The sequence below is a fragment of the Pelodiscus sinensis genome, chromosome 29, assembly GCF_049634645.1.
Source record: "Pelodiscus sinensis isolate JC-2024 chromosome 29, ASM4963464v1, whole genome shotgun sequence".
Lineage (NCBI taxonomy): Eukaryota > Metazoa > Chordata > Testudines > Trionychidae > Pelodiscus > Pelodiscus sinensis.
In genome coordinates, this window is record NC_134739.1 from 11,077,334 (window position 1) to 11,093,346 (window position 16,013).

A 16,013-nucleotide genomic window follows, 5' to 3' on the forward strand; every position below is an offset into this window, starting at 1 on the left:
ACTGTTATTCGGGGTGCTGCAAAATTCTGCCCAATAACATGGGTAAAACCAAAAAAGCAGTCAGGTAGCACTATAAAGACTAACAAGACTATCTCATTATTCACAGAGCTACGTGGCTGCTTTTTTTGTGTGTTACCAAGATCAGACGCACACCGCTACCTCTCTGCAAATAAAATTGGGACCCTCTGCCCTATAGCTTGGAAAATGCCACTGCCCCTTCCACCCCCAGTCAGAGGGGCGGCCCGATGTCTGTGGATGGGACCGCCTCCCCCGCCGCCGCCGGCAGCCAGAGAGAGCCCCGCTCCTGGGCCGCCAGCCTCAGAAAACTACCGCTCCCAGCAGCCTCCGCGGCGCGCGGCGCGCGTCCAGCCAATCAGTGGAGGGCGTGTTGGTGGGTGCCAAGATGGCGGAGCCCAGGGCGCGAAGGAGGCGCTGTTTGTGAGGCCTGAAAGGTGAGGGGGCGGCCCCTGTCTGTATGTGGGGAGGGGGGGAGCGCCCCCCTCGGGGTGTGTGTATGTGGGGGGGTGCTCCTGGGTGTATATGGGGGGGCTGTGGGGAGCACCCCCGGGGTGTATGTATGTGGGGGGAGTGCTCCTGGGTGTATATGTGGGGGGGGCTGTGGGAAGCACCCCTGGGGTGTATGTATGTGGGGGGGAGTGCTCCTGGGGGCATATGTGGGGGGGGCTGTGGGGAGCACCCCTGGGGTGTATGTATGTGGGGGGGAGTGCTCCTGGGGGTATATGTGGGGGGGCTGTGGGAAGCACCCCCAGAATGTAGGTATGTGGGGGGGAGTGCTCCTGGGTGTATATGTGGGGGGGGCTGTGGGGAGCACCCCTGGGGTGTATGTATGTGGGGGGGAGTGCTCCTGGGGGTATATGTGGGGGGGGCTGTGGGGAGCACCCCTGGGGTGTATGTATGTGGGGGGGAGTGCTCCTGGGTGTATATGTGGGGGGGGCTGTGGGAAGCACCCCTGGGGTGTATGTATGTGGGGGGGAGTGCTCCTGGGTGTATATGTGGGGGGGGGCTGTGGGGAGCACCCCTGGGGTGTATGTATGTGGGGGGGAGTGCTCCTGGGGGTATATGTGGGGGGGTTGTGGGGAGCACCCCTGGGGTGTATGTATGTGGGGGGGAGTGCTCCTGGGTGTATATGGGGGGGGCTGTGGGAAGCACCCCCAGAATGTATGTATGTGGGGGGGAGTGCTCCTGGGTGTATATGTGGGGGGGGCTGTTGGGAGCACCCCTGGGGTGTATGTATGTGGGGGGAGTGCTCCTGGGTGTATATGTGGGGGGGGGTTGTGGGGAGCACCCCCAGGGTGTATGTATGTGGGGGGCATGGGGAAGTGCCCCGGGTGCATGCGTGTGGGGGCAGGGGCAGCACCCGGGTGTATGTGTTGGGGGGCGGGAGCAACGCCCCCACATGTAGATGTGCCCCTCCCTCCCTCAAGCAAGTTAAAGGGGTGCTGGTAGGTGATAGGGCTCACACATGCACATCTCTGTGCCCCCTGGGACTGCCCCACTGGGGCAGATGGGGAAGCAGGGTGATGGGGTTTCACACCTTCTCCTCTAGCCACAGGAGCCTGCCCCTTCCCACGGCTGGGAAGTCCAAGAGCCCTGGCTCCCTACCCTTCTGCTCTAAATGTTAGACCTCACTTGTTTCCCAGATCTGGGAGCAGGAAGGGAACCCAGGATTCTCCCCCCCCCCCCACTCCACCCACACCCTATGCTCTATTCATCCTGATGTGATTAGAACTTATGACCCCCTGCGCCCAATACTCCCATGAGCTGATCAGTGGGCTACTGTCTCTTCCTTATAATTAGGCCCCTACCAAATTCATGGCCATGGAAAATGTGTCTCTGACCATGAAATCTGGTATTTTGTGTGCGTTTATCCTCTACTGTACAGATTTCACAAAGGAGATCAGTATTTCTCAAACTGAAGGTCCTGACCCAAAAAGAAGTTGCAAGGGGGGGGGGTCATAAGGTTATTTTAGGGGTGTCATGGCATTGCCACCCTTACTTCTGCACTGCCTTCAGAGGAGCTGGGTAGCTGGAGAGTGGCGGCTGTTGTCCAGATGACCAGTTTTGATGGCAGCACCCTGGTAGCAGCCAGAAGAAATGGTAGCAATACGGTACCATGCTGCCCTTACTTCTGTGCTGCTGCTTTTGGCAGCTTTCATCCAACTCCCCAGCTGCCCACCTCGAAGGCAGCATCACTGCCAGCAGCAGTCCAGAACAAGGTAGCAGTACCACAACTCCCCCAATAATTTGGTGTCCTCTCACCCCCAAAACTCCTTTTCACATCAGGGGACCCCTGCAATCGCAACACTGACATTTCAGATTCAAATAGCTGAAATAATGAAATCTGCTATTTAAAAAATCCTGTGACCCTGAAATTGACCAAAATGGACCGTGGATTTGGTAGGGCCCTACTTATAATGGTCTCCGAGCTGCCGAGTCCTGGCTCCCAGCCTCTTGCATAAACCAGGTTGCACTGCCTTCTGCTAAGAGTGAATCCTTTGTTATAGAAATAAAAGGTGTGCTTGATTGACAGTGCCCCAGGAGAAGTGTTTGGGTGAGAGGGGAGTGGGTGAGAAATGCTGTTATGAACAAGCTGCTGTATCTTCTCTCTGCCTTTCAGAACAGAAAGATGAAGGTTGTCAATCTAAAACAGGCCATTCTCCAGGCCTGGAGAGAACGGTGGAGTGATTACCAGTGGGCCATAAACATGAAGAAATTCTTCCCTAAAGGAGCCACGTGGGACATACTTAATTTGGCAGGTCAGGATTTGGTTTTGTTTGACTGTTTGCGTGCACGTGTCTGTGTTATGTGCGTGGTACAAAGCGAGACACACATATCACCCAGATAAGCAAACTGCAGCAGTTGTATTATGTTTACCTGCATTTCTATGTCTGGGCTGAAAAACTCCCAAATAGAAATGGAAGGTCCAAAGACTTGTGTACATGTGGAGCCCTTCACAGGGACGACTCGTGCTTAAAGCCAAGCGTGTAAATCTTGGGAAGAGTGGAGTATATAGCATGATTGTTGGCTGCAACAACTTGCTCGGCTATTACTGACACCGAGAGATGCAGAATACTTTGGCGGCTAGAGCTATAAATTGGGACTAAAGAGACCTGGATTCTCTTCCAAGCTGGGCTGCTGGTTTGCTTGGAGACCGTGAGCATCTTTTTGTGCCTCAGTTTCTCTATCTGTACAATGGGGGAAATGATCCTGCGCTTCCCTTTAAAGAACTTAACGATCTGTGGCTAAAAAGTGCTGTGTAAGAACTAAGTATTTCTGTTGTTGTACATGTTAGGGTAATATTATTTCTTAATAAACTGAAAGCATCCTCCAACCCACATGTCATTAGAATTCATTTTTCTCACCCCAGTTCTAGAAGGGAAATTGACACAAATCCTGCTAAAAGTTGTTACCTGCTTGAGTATATGTAGGTAGAAGAAATTGCCAGGCTTTTCTGCCAATTATGGTAAGGTGTTGCTGGTTTTTCCTGAGTGGCAAGTGTGTGTTCGAAAGCCCTGTGTAAGCCAATGCAAATCACTTGTTGTAGAGTTGATGTAAAGGAGAGATTTTCAAGGGAAATAGCCCCCATTCAAACCAACATGAAGAACTGGACTGGATGTCCTAATTATTCTAGATTATGCCGTAACCTAAACTCCTATCTTTTCTGCATGCAGTTCTATTCATCTGGGTCTGTTTTCTGTTCGGTGAGGAATGAAAAATTCTCTGTTTTGCTTGCGAGATCCCATTTCTGTTCTTTTCCAAAGTTCTTAATTAGTGCATTAGTATAGGGTTTACAGAATTTACCAGACACTTATTTTGGATTTTACATCCCTAATTCCTATGCCCAGATTTAGGCACCTAAAATCCAAATGGCCTGGTCTGCCCTTCCACTTCCCCTTCCTCTAATCTCAGCTCCATTGCAGCAACAGAACTTGCAGATGTTCAGAATATTGAAATTCAGGGCACTTCCATTTAATTGCCTATCTCTGCATGTGGGAGCTTAACTTTAGGCACCTGGGTTTGAAACTTTTAGCTCAGATCCATCCTAACAGAGTCTCTCAGGTTCTCTGCAGACACGGTGCACAGGTGACTCAGTGATCTGCCATTGTGAAAGAGGCAGATCTGAAGGCAGCGGACGGCAGGGGGACGGGATTCCAAAGCTGCAGGATAAGAGGCAGTGGAAAGGCACTAGGCTGACTCTGGAGACTGGTTCCAGCCCCAGTTCTGTCACTGCTGTGCAGCCTTTGACAAGTGTGTTCCCCTCCCTCTGGGTCTGTTTTTCCCTTCACCCATTACCTCTCTTGTCTATGCAGGGTAAAGACTGTCTCTTACAATGTGTCTGTAGAATGAGCCTTTGGTCTCAATTGCTACTGTAATATAAATAATGGCCAGGTTTTGGAGTCCAGGGAGGGCTGGTTTGTCATTTGGAATAGCTCTGATCATCCTTGTTTTTCTGGCTGAGGTGATTTCCTTCAACCCTGCCTTGCAGTAGTTCTAGAATGGTCCTTTTTAATGTTCAGATGCTTTTAAATCCAAAGACCCGAAGGAAAAAATCTGGCAGCAGGTTGCCAGAACAACCCCAGTCCTGGCAGAGCCATAATCTACTACAGCGGGTTTCAAACTTTTTTCTCATGACCCAGTTGACTCAACAGAATTTGACTGGAGTGTGGGCTCCAGGGCTGGGCTGAGGACGAGAGCTTTGGGGTGTAGGGCGGGGCTTCGGCTTTGGGGGGAGGGGGCCGAGCAGGAGAGGCTTACCTCTGTCAGAGAGAGGCAGCAGTGGGGGCAGGAGGGGAGCTGGTGTTGGGGGAGCTGGCTTAAAAGCCAGTTCCCCCCAGCACTTCACCATGGGGGGTAGGGGAGGCAGAGGGCATAGCAGGGGGACCGGGCGTGAGCCGGGAATGAACCATCCTGGAGGCTCTTAATACATTTAAAAGGCAGAGCTGCATTGGGGTTAGCTCCCAGGGCCGAGAACCAACCCCGCTGAGTCTCTGCACTTTCCCCCCTTATCGACTAATTGAGTAGTTGATGGAAAATTCCCTCGATTAGTTAAACGCAATTCAGCATCCCTATGAAGCGATGCCGGGTGACTCGTGCAGTGATACATACACGCTGGATCGTCGTGTCCCGTTGGGGCTGTCCTGCTCCCTCGTTACAGGATGAGCAGAAGGGGAACAGTTGCCGTAGTTCTCTCTGGTGAACAGAAAGCTGCATTCTGCTTCCTGCTGTCTGTAATTGCTGAGCACGTTCTAGGATGCATCTTGCACCAAATCCGAATTTTTGGCTGCTTGTGAACGACCGTTGTCTCGGGATTCAGACTGGTGCTTATGTTTGAACGGCTGCCCTCCAAGAAAGAGAGGGTTGCATTTATGTAGATTCCCAAATGGCACCTTCTACCTCCAGCATCCGGGTGCCTCAACTCATTAAAAGAGAGGCTGCAAAATGTGGGTCTGTCTTTGTGAGACAGGCTCCGTGCGCTGCTGCAGCAGTTCAAATGGTCAATTAAAAGCTTGACTGAACAGATAGGACGCGCTCTGCACCCGTGAGCTGCCAAACCCAGGTGCTGGCAGATTACCAGGAGAAGCAGCAGCAGCCGCCAAAAGTGCAGGGGCGTTCTCAGCAGAGGGGCGGTTGGCCGGGCCGGGAGAACTCAGGAACCAATGGCAAAAGCCACCCCGCTGCGGCAGCATCCCAGGGGTGCGTGGGAGGGGAGGGTCTCCCCCAGATCGCAGGGCCCCAGGACGTTGGAGGGCATTAAGAACAGCAGCTCTCAGGCAGTGGGGCTGAGTTAACGGCGGGATACTTTCCGCTTCCTACATTGTATATTGCCCTCTGCTCCTGGGCATGGGGAGTGTAGGGTGTGTCTAGTTTGAAAGACTTTCTGCTCAATCTTTGCAGTCCGCTGTATTGTCTTTGCCCCCTTCCCGCTTGGGCGTGTGTTAGCTGACCCCAAACCTTTCTTGTTGGGATTGCAGAAGCTCTTCTGGACCAGGCCATGATTGGCCCATCACCCAACCCACTGATCTTGTCCTACCTGAAATACGCCATCAGTTCCCAGGTAACCAGCCTCTGTAGCACTTCTCTTGCGCGACAGACGCGGATGCAGTAAGCTTCCCAGCCCCGAGTTAGAGGACTTGCTATTCCCGGAAAGCCAAGGCTCAGAGGTTAAGTGGCCCGTGTAGAGCCACAGAGGGCGTCCACGTGAGAGCCAGAGGTAGAATTCAGGGTTTGCTGTCTCCCAATCCATACTCTGTAGGGGTGTAAGAGACTAGTCGACAATCTGATAAGCAGAAGCTTATTGGACAGTCGACTAATTCATCTGACAAAGCAGGTCTTTGCCCACGAAAGCTTATGCTCCAATACATCTGCTAGCCTATAAGGTGCCACAGGACTCCTTGTCGCTTCGAGTAATGATGCAACAAGTCGCTTCCCACCCCCCTCCCACCTTGCTGCCTCTATCAGAGAGAGGCAGCAATGGAGGGAGGCGGAGCCAGCTTAAAAGCTGGTTCCCCCCCATCACCGTCTCCATGGGGTCAGGGGAGGTAGAGACAGGGCAGGAAACAATGCGAGCTAGGACTGAAGCAGTCTCCACTTGCGCTGCTGCTTCTGCCATTCTGCTTTTGAAATGTACACGAGCCCCAGTGGAATTCTTGTACATTTCAAAAGCAGAAGCCGGCAGGGAGGGCTGGGCCAGTGGGGGACTCCACTGGGACGCTTGTACATTTCAAATGTGCAGGCGCCGGCAGGGCTCTTGCCGCAGTTCAAAGGCAGAGGCGCCCTAATCCCATCGACTATTCGATTAGTGAATCTACATTTAACATCCCTTGTACTCTGACCACTCGATCGCGCTTTTCCCCTCCGCCAGGCAGAATATCCCTTGGATCAGTACGTGCCGAAGCGATCTGCTGGTGACCTGCGCCTACCGGGGGCCGTAGGGATCCCTTGTCCGTTAGACAAGTCCTCAGCTGCTAGACGCTCCTGCTTTCCTTGGCTTGTTGTTTAAAATTGTTGTTTCATGTGAACTTTGTGTGAAGCAAATCAGCGCTCGCCCGAAAACGTCTGTTTACATTTGTGCTGGGTCAGTGCCTGAGCCCCTTTTTAAGAGACAAGTAGCACAGCCGTAAAATGACCTCATTGTTCCTTGGCAACCCAAATTGCATTTTCAAATGTTACCTAGTAACTTTCTTGCTCTGTTTCTTTTTTCTCCTTTGTTCCTAGATGGTGTCTTACTCCACGGTCCTGACGGCCATCAGTAAGGTAGACCCTGCTGGACGCTGTCTTTCATTTTTACCGGCAATCGGTGTATCTATTTCGGTCCCACTCACTCCTGCCAGATATAGGTCAAGCGGAAAAATGACATCCTTTGCTGAGTCAGCAGCGATGAGGTGGCACAAACCAGAGAGATGACGCTTCCGTGTCCCTGCTCGGTGGAACAGAGTGTTCCCCATCAATGGAAAGCGATCCCTCTGCTTTTCCTTTGGGAAACTGTGCGCCGTTCCTCGCTAGGCATCTAGTTAACAGGCCCCCGGCTGACACATCCATTTCACCGCAGCCAACAATCCCAGCCATGATGGGGAAATCCGGGGGCTCATACTTAATGCCAACAACGCAGGCAATGAATGCAGAGTCGTAGCTGGGAACGGAGGCCTTTTTCTCTTTGGCTGAAGCAGCGTGAACATCTTAGCCTGTGTAACAGGCATTAAATGTCCCAAGAGATGAGTTTAGGGAGTGCTCAGAACCCAACAATTCTTAGCGGAGGGGAGGTCCATCGATAGCTACTAGCTAGGGTGGCCAGGGATGCAACCTCTGACTTCTGGAAGGTGGGAGCGGATTAAAAGGGGTAGATTACTCAATAGTTCCCTGTTCTTTGTGTTCCCTCTAAAGCCCCTGGCATTGGCCACTGTCGGAAGACAGGGTTGTGGGCTGGATGGACCCCTGGTCTGATCCCTCATGGCCGTTCTTTCTGGGCAATGAATGATGCAGAAAATCTGCCAAAGGAGACGTTGTCGTTTAGCGTCGGGGAAATGCGCCCCCAGACAAGTGTGCTGTGGGTACAGAGTGGTTCATATGAATGATTGCTAGTGACTGCCAGCATGAGTGAGTTCCTCGGCCTTTGAAGTGGGGAGCTCTCGTTCTCAGCCCGATATTTTTCACACTTCCTTACGTTTATGATAGAAATAAAGGAGGAAAAGGTCTGTGGTGATCGTGTGAACCCAGATCGCTTGAGAAGTAAGAGCGTGGGGGCAGTAGGAGAGCGAGATTTTCTTTGCTTTAGGATGTAATCCAACTTCCGACCCCTGAGAGCCTTTCATGAGCCTTTCCCAGCAGGTCATGACCACTAGCTGAGATGCATTGACCTAGAATCACAGAAATATGGGACTAAAGATCTCAGTGACTCATCTAGCCCCGGCCCCTCTGCTGAGGCAGGACGAAGTATTATCTCGTCCATCCTTGATGCGTGTTTGTGTAACGGAAAAATCTCCACGGACAACTATCCCACAGTCTCCCGAGGCAATTTATTCCTGTGCTTAGCACCCTGACAGGAAGTTTTTCCTAATGTCCAACCTAAACCTCCCTGGCTGTAATTTAAGCCTGGTACGTCTTGTCCTGTCCTCAATGGATAAGAAGAACAATTTATCACCCGCCTCTTTATAGCAGCCTTTTATGTACTTGAAAACTATTACCATTTCCACCCCCATCAGTCATTGCTTCTCCAGACTAAACAAACCCGTTTTTTTCAATATTTCGTCATAGGTCATGTTTTCTAGACCTTTCATCATTTTTGGTCGCTCTCCTCTGGACCGCCTCCAATTTGTCCACATCTTTCTTGAAGTGTGGTGCCCAGAACGGTCTCCCTAGTTGCTGAGCCAAATGGCAAGATTACTTCTTGTGTCTTGCCTACAACGTTCCTGCCAATGCAGCCTTCGTTTCTGCAGAGCTGTTGACCTAGCTGCCTATAACCGTGCTTGGCTGGGGAGCCGTGTCCTATCTGAATATGAGTCAGCGGTGTGATGCTGTTGCACAAAAGCAAACATGATTCTGGGATGCATTAACAGGTGTGTTGTGAGCAAAACACGAGAAGTCATTCTTCTGCTCTATGCGGCACTAGTTAGGCCTCAGTTGGAGTATTGTGTCCAGTTCTGGGCATCGCATTTCAAGAAGGATGTGGAGAAATTGGAGAGGGTCCAGAGAAGAGCAACAAGAATGATGAAAGGTCTAGAGAACATGACCTATGAAGGAAGGCTGAAAGAACTGGGTTTGTTTAGTTTAGAAAAGAGAAGACTGAGGTGGGATATAGCAGCAGTTTTCAGGTATCTAAAAGGGTGTCATAAGGAGGAGGGAGAAAACTTGTTCATCTTGGCCTCTGAGGATAGAACAAGAAGCAAGGGGCTTAAACTGCAGCAAGGGAGGTTTAGGTTGGACATTAGGAAAAAATTCCTAACTGTCAGGATGGTCAAACACTGGAATAAATTGCCTAGGGGGGGTTGTGGAATCCCCCTCTCTGGAGATATTTAAGAGTAGGTTAGATAAATGTCTATCAGGGATGGTCTAGACAGTATTTGGTCCTGCCATGAGGGCAGGGGGCTGGACTCGACCTCTCAAGGTCCCTTCTAGTCCTAGTATTCTATGATTCTATCCTAGAGAGGGACGCATCCTGTCATGTAAGGTTTTGTTTTAATACCTGAAGTCTGTATTTATTGTGTCCGTTTGTAACAACCCCTTGTGTTCCTGTGTTGTAGTTCGATGACTTCTCCCGAGATCTCTGTGTCCAGTCCCTGCTGGAGATCATGGATATGTTTTGTGATCGGCTCAGGTACGGCGCTGCTGTTCTGTGGCAATGTGCCCACTTCGGAAGGGTTGGGTGACGATGCTGTTGGTGGAGTTGCCCTAATGCCCTTGAGAGGCAAAAGTCGATAATACTGACGAGCCAGGCACAGTGGGTATGCAGTAGGTTCCCCAACTCTGGGTCGCCCCCCCAGAAGGAGCGATGCCATCAGCTGGTGGGGTGGCAGTGATCCCTAGTGCCGTGTTACTCCTCACAGTTCGACCTCGCGTGGCCAAAGTGGCTGAGGTCATGCTGCGTGGCGGATGCCATTTTGCTCTTGAAAATGGCATCGTCCTGCTGTCTGGTCATGCCGAGCGAACGTTTGGGAACCGCTGATGTAGGGGCTAGGCCGGTCCCTCCTTCTCTGGGCACCCTGAGCCGTTGCCCTCCTGGACACCCGCCCAGCTGCATTGCACACCCAGAGCCTAGGAACTGCCAGAATGGCTCGAACCAGTAGCCCACCTGGGCCACTATCCTGTTGCTGACCGTGGCCAGTGCCCGCTTTCTAGGCAGGTGCAAACTCCTGTGTGTGGCAGAGACAGGGTTACCTGCCCCAGGAACAGATTTCTTCCTGACCCCCAGTGGCCAAAGGTAGGCGTAAGCTGTGAAACCTGAGGGATAAGATCCCTGCGTGTGCCTTTCAGTCCTCAGCTGCAGCACCTTCTGCTCCAGCCCCGGGCTGTGTGCACCCAATGCCGCCAGCGCACCGCACCGCACCCCTTCTGGTTCTGAGCAGAGCCGGCTGGGCATGCGACCCGGAACGTATGCCTTGGTACGAGGCGCTTGCTGAGGTGCGTCCCAAGAGCGCATGAGGTGCTGATGGTCTGTCAACGGTTGGGGGCTTTAAACTGTTTTTCAAAAACCCAGAAAGCTCGTCGTTTACCCTAAAGCAGGGGTTCCCAAACTTTTTGACACGGGGACCAGTAAATCCATTCACGTACTTTTGGAGGACCGGTAATGTTCATTTGCATATTCATTAATCAAATGATGAATATTCAAATACGTTGTTTCTGGTCCTCCCCAAACTCCCAGTGCCAACTTTAGCAAAGCTTTTGACTTGGTCACGGACAATATTCTTGCCAGCGAGTTAAGGAATCTGGATTGGATAAATGGGCTGTAAGACAGACAAAGCTGGTTAGACCAGGGTTTCCCAAACTTTTCACTTTAGTTGGAACCTTTTTTTTCCAATACTGCTTTTTGCAGCCCAAAACTAAACACGTAAAAAACAAACTGAGAAAATACCATAGAACACGTCTGGTATTTTCTCATTAGGTGAGTTGTATTATTATTAGTTGTATCAGTTTGTAGTTTCGAACTGCCTGGCTGGTAAATGTGCTCAGGCTGCATGAGTGTGTCTGTCAGCCAGACCGTTCGCTACTACTCGAGGGGTGTGTGGGGGGGGACAATAGAGTCCCCGGGCCGGACTAACTCCTGCTTTGCGGGGGGGGAGGTGGGAACAGGGGGAACAGCGTCCTAAGATCTACATATGGCCGGGTCAGTCCCACTCCCCGCAGGCCGATTCATTCCTCCCCCCTGCTTCCCCCCGCTGTGCCTCTGGCCAACCCCACTTCCCCCAACCCCCTCCCGGGCAGCCAGGTCCCTCCCGCTTCTCCCAATCTCCCTTGGCCAGCCCCGCTGCCCACATCCAGCCCTCCTTCCAGCGGCCGCTTCTTCTCCTTCTCCCACCCCCCCATCTTCCCCGGCCAGCTCCCTGCTCCCAACCTCGCACCCCCCAGCAGCCCTGCTTCCACTGGCCCCCCAATCTCCCCAGCTTGCCCCGATTCCCCCGTCCAGTGCTGCTTCCGGTGGCCAGCTCTCCCCTCCTCCTCACCCCGGAATCCCCTGGCACCTGCACCTTCCCTTAGCCCTGCACCTTCCTGGTGCTTCCCCCTTCCCTTACTGCCCCGCCCCCTTTGCCCTCTCTTTCCCTGATACCCGCCCCTCAGCACTCTGCCCCATCCCCTCCTGCCCCTCTGTGCCCTCACACATGACCTGCTCCATCCCCACCTCTCTCATGCCCACCCCTTCTGTCAAGCCTTCTCCCAGCACCTCCTCCTCCAGCCCCCAATGCCCTTCCCCTCTCCTCTCCTCTCCCAGCATCACCCTGTCCCCCCTCCCACTGACACCGCCCCTCCTGCCTTTTCCCTCATTGTCTGCACTTGGCCCCCTGGCATTTGTCTCTCTCTCCTGCACCCAGTCCCTTGGTGCCTTCCCCTCCCAAGCCCCTTCTCCTTCCACTCCTCCCCCTCCGCGCAAGCCCGCCGCTGCCGCCTCCGCCCATGCCTGTTCCCTACCTTCTGCCTTCCACATTGCGGGGCCGGAGGCCGCCGGAGCCAGCATGGCCCCGCCACGTGCCTCCGAAGACTTTTAAAATCCCGGGCCGTGACGTCACGTCACGCCCAGGCGTCCTCCCCACCCACGTGCAATGCCGCACATGGGCAGCAGCAGGCGGTGAGGAGGAGCTGGGGAGGGGAGGGAATGGACGGGATAGGAAGGAGGAAATAGCGGCTCTTACGTTTCATGAAGCTGAATTGCAACAATTAATATTCATTTGTCACCAACTGTTGACAAGAAACTTCCACTGGCCAAATACGAAGCTGTCCGCTTCGTCCAATCCCTCTTAATTTGATCCTCCATTTAATTAGCGCCAAACCTCTGGCACCAAGTGATGCAAGAACGTCTACCCGTAGCGCATCGATCAGTGCTGATTACTGTGGGCCAGACAATTCAATTGGGGCTTAGGAAAGTATCCCTTTAATGAGAAGACTCGCGAGGCCAGGAAGAAACTGTGCTGGTGGGGGATTTCAGCCGCCCTGGCGGTTGTAAGCAGGGCAAAGCGCTTTGTGCGAGTTGAGGGTGGGGGGAACAGTCGCTGGGTGGGTGAAATTCAGCCACCGTGCTAAAAGTGTGGGGCTGAGACTTGAGACGCTTGCGTTCAGTCCCCCCTGTTCCCGGGTGTGACCGTGTGCATCTCCCTCGGGGCGTGTACACTGGAGACGCAGCAGCAGCACGGCTGTGCAGACACTTCCGAGGGTATGGGGGGGGCCTTCCTCCCTCACTGTAATAAATTCACCTCTCTGAGAGGCGGTAGCTAGGCTGATGGATGAATTTGTCCATTGGCCTACCGGGGTCTACCCGGGGGCGGGTACATCTGCGTAAATATGTTGCCCAGGTTGGGTTTTTTCCCACAGCTCTGTAGTTAATTGGACCTAACTGGGTTGCTAGGTGTTTGGGTGCTGCCGGGGTGGGGGAGCCTGGAACAAGGGGGAAGGTCCCCCAAGGAGACAGTCAACCCTCCGATTTTCTTCTGCCCTCGCGCAGCTGCCATGGCAAAGCGGAGGAGTGCATTGGCCTGTGCCGGGCCCTGATGAGCGCCCTCAACTGGATGCTGCGCTGTGCGGCCTTCTACGTGGAGAAGGTCAAAGAGCTGCTGGACCAGGCGGTGGCGGAGAGCCAGCTGAAGATGTGCCTGGAGCGGCTGGAGAAGGTGGTGGGCAGCACGAAAAACCGGGCCCTGATTCACATCGGCAAGCTGGAGGAGACGTGTACGTCGCTGGGCCCCTCGCCGGGGGGGCTGCGTCCCTCCCACCCCATCCCCTCGGCTTGTCTGGCTGGCGGCTCTGCCCTGGCCAAGCCTGAGCTCCCGAATTTCCTCCCTGTTTGCTGTCACCACCATCCTTTCTGTCATCGGGGCAGGGGGGCACGTCTTTGCCTCCTCCTCTCCTTATCCCGCTTGGCCGCACCCTGCCATCCCCCGCCAGGGCTTTCTCTGTCCCTGCAGTTCAAACAGCCGGGCACCCGCTGCGGCCTCTGGCGTGGGACCCATGCAGCCTGCCCCGTGGCCCCCGGAGGCGGAGTGGCCGTGGTGCGAAGACTGCTGCAGACGCGCTCTGTTGCCCTGCCTGGGGAGGGTGCTGTGCAAAGCCAAGCTGCAGCTGGGGGCAGGGCAGATCTCTGCTGGGATTTCCACGGGCACCTGTGGGCGTCTGGCACCTGATTCCCATTGCGGCTGGACAGCATTTGGCTGCCTACTCCCCGGCGCTCCTAGGCAAATCCCAGCCCCGTCTGGCCCTCTCAGCAGTGCCGACCTGCCTGGAGTCTCATGGGCTCCCTGGGGTGCCTGCATTGAAAATAATCCGCCCCTCCCCCCGCCTCCTTTCCTTCCAGCTTCGTGGAGCGCCGTGGAGCAGTCGCTGCTCAAGCTGGGGGAGAACCTCGGCAACCTCAGCAACCCCCAGCTCCGGAGCCAGGCGGACGAGTGCATCTCCCTGATCAAGAGGTAGATCGTGGGCTTGGGGCTAGGAGCTGGGCCAGCGAGGGTGGCCCCGGGGCTCCCATTGGCACATCCCAGGGACTCACTGTGGATGCCAGTTGGCTCCACTCCTGTCTGTGGTTGCGTCCCTGCTCCTCTGCTGAAGGCCACAAGAAACCCAAGAGGTGGGTGAGCCTGGTGCTCCCTCCAGCCATCTCCTGTGCCCGTTGGCCTCAGTGTGCAGCCTGCCCTGCCCCTCTCCCGGCCTCGGACCCGATGGGGCGGGTGGGAGCTGGCAGGGCGGAGGGTAGATGGGACTCAATCGCCCCAGGCAGCCACCACCCCTCCCAAGGGCTGGAAGGCCCCCCCTTCTCCAGCAGCCCTTCCCTCTTTAGCTTTCCGGCCTTGTCTGCTTGGGGATAACACCCACACAGGCCCTGCTCTGAGTGGCCATGCAGGGAGCTGTCCTGGGACAGCCAGAGTCCTTTAACCTCCTTATTCCGGACTGACTGCCCCATGTGGACCAGCCCTAGGAGTGGCCAGAGCCAGGTGTTAATCGCCAGAGACCCGGCCAGTGCCCAAGGGTTCATCTTGCTAACCAGAGGACTGGCTCAGCTGACCCAGACGTGGCAGCAGTGTAGGGCAGGTTCAAACCAGTTACCTTCGGCTCTGGCTGGGTGTCGGGCCTCCCCCACCATCACCCGAGCCCCCTGCCCGGTTGCCACTGTCCTCCTCTTGCAGCATTCCCACCATGCTCTCAGCCCACTCCGAGCAGCTGAACAAAACTGGCTTCCCCACCGTGCACGCCGTGGTGCTGCTGGAGGGAACCATGAACCTCACGGGGGAGACCCACCCTCTTGTGGAGCAGCTGATGATGGTGAAGCGGATGCAGGTACAGCAGCTTGTCTGCTCCCTGTCCTGGGCGAGTCCTGAGGCAGTGTGGCCTAGCAGGGGCCGGGAGCCAGCCTCGCGGAGCTCCCGTCCCAGCTGTGGTGCTGTCTGTCTGTGGCCTTGTCAGGTCCCTTCCCGACGTGACGTCTGGCTTGCACAAGGCCGGCCTCCGATCTCGCCCCAAAGTGCAGGGACGTGCGACTCCCTCCCGCTCCAGTTTAGGGTTCACTGGCCTTCAGCATCACGCCCCGGGCGGGGGGGCTGCTGGAGCAGCCTTGCACCACAGTGGGAACTGGGTTAAGAACGTAAGAACGGCCACGCTGGGTCAGACCAAAGGTCCATTTAGCCCAGTATCCCGTCTGCCGACAGTGGCCAAGGCCAGATGCCCCAGAGGGAGGGATGACAACAGGGAATCCTCACGTGATCCCTCTCCTGTCACCCACTTCCAGAGAAAGAGGCCTGGGACACCGTTCCTACCATCCTGGCTAATGGCCATTGATGGACCTAACCTCCATGAATTTCTCTAGCTCTTTTTTGAACCCTGTCAAAATCCTAGCCTTTACCGCATCCTCTGGCGAGGAGTTCCCCAGGTTGACTGTGCGCTGAGTGAAGAAAAACTTCCTTTGGTTTGTTTTAAACCTGTTGCTTATTCATTTCATTCGGTGACCCCTAGTTCTTATACTGTGGGAATACGTAAATAACTTTTCCTTATTCACTTTCTCCACACCAGTCGTGATTTTATAGACCTCTATCCTATCCCCCCTTAGTCTCCTCTTTTCTAAGCTCAGAAGTCCAAGTCTTTTTAATCTCTCTTCATATGGGCACCGTTCCAAACCCCGAATCATTTTTGTTGGGCACCAGTTAACTGGTTCCCCAGATAAGCATGCTGGTAAGGCGAGGCTTCCCGGGTCATCGGTTACCCCTTTACGTCCCTAGTCCAGTTGCGTGTGGCCTGCATTAGTGCCGGGTGGAGCTCTTCCCTGCTCTGGTGGCTGGTCCGGGTCGGAGTCTGCTTTCACCTCTGGG

General features: G+C 54.4%; 1 protein-coding gene across 4 annotated transcripts in view; it reads left to right on the forward strand.

Moving 5' to 3' along the window:
* The first annotated feature begins 301 nt into the window (after nt 1-301).
* MED24 (mediator complex subunit 24) overlaps nt 302-16,013 on the forward strand; it is a 38,868-nt gene continuing 23,156 nt past the window's right edge. For 2 of the 4 annotated variants that reach the window (XM_075911727.1, XM_075911728.1), the window contains exons 1-8: nt 302-452; nt 2,639-2,777; nt 5,994-6,076; nt 7,237-7,275; nt 9,759-9,832; nt 13,166-13,389; nt 14,012-14,123; nt 14,838-14,988. In XM_075911727.1, the coding sequence (XP_075767842.1) occupies nt 2,648-2,777; nt 5,994-6,076; nt 7,237-7,275; nt 9,759-9,832; nt 13,166-13,389; nt 14,012-14,123; nt 14,838-14,988 (813 nt within the window). In that variant the 5' untranslated portion in view covers nt 302-452; nt 2,639-2,647. Of the gene's footprint in view, nt 453-2,638; nt 2,778-5,993; nt 6,077-7,236; nt 7,276-8,898; nt 9,075-9,758; nt 9,833-13,165; nt 13,390-14,011; nt 14,124-14,837; nt 14,989-16,013 lie in introns of those variants that run through there. The other 2 variants (XM_075911729.1, XM_075911730.1) reach the window with 2 other exon arrangements.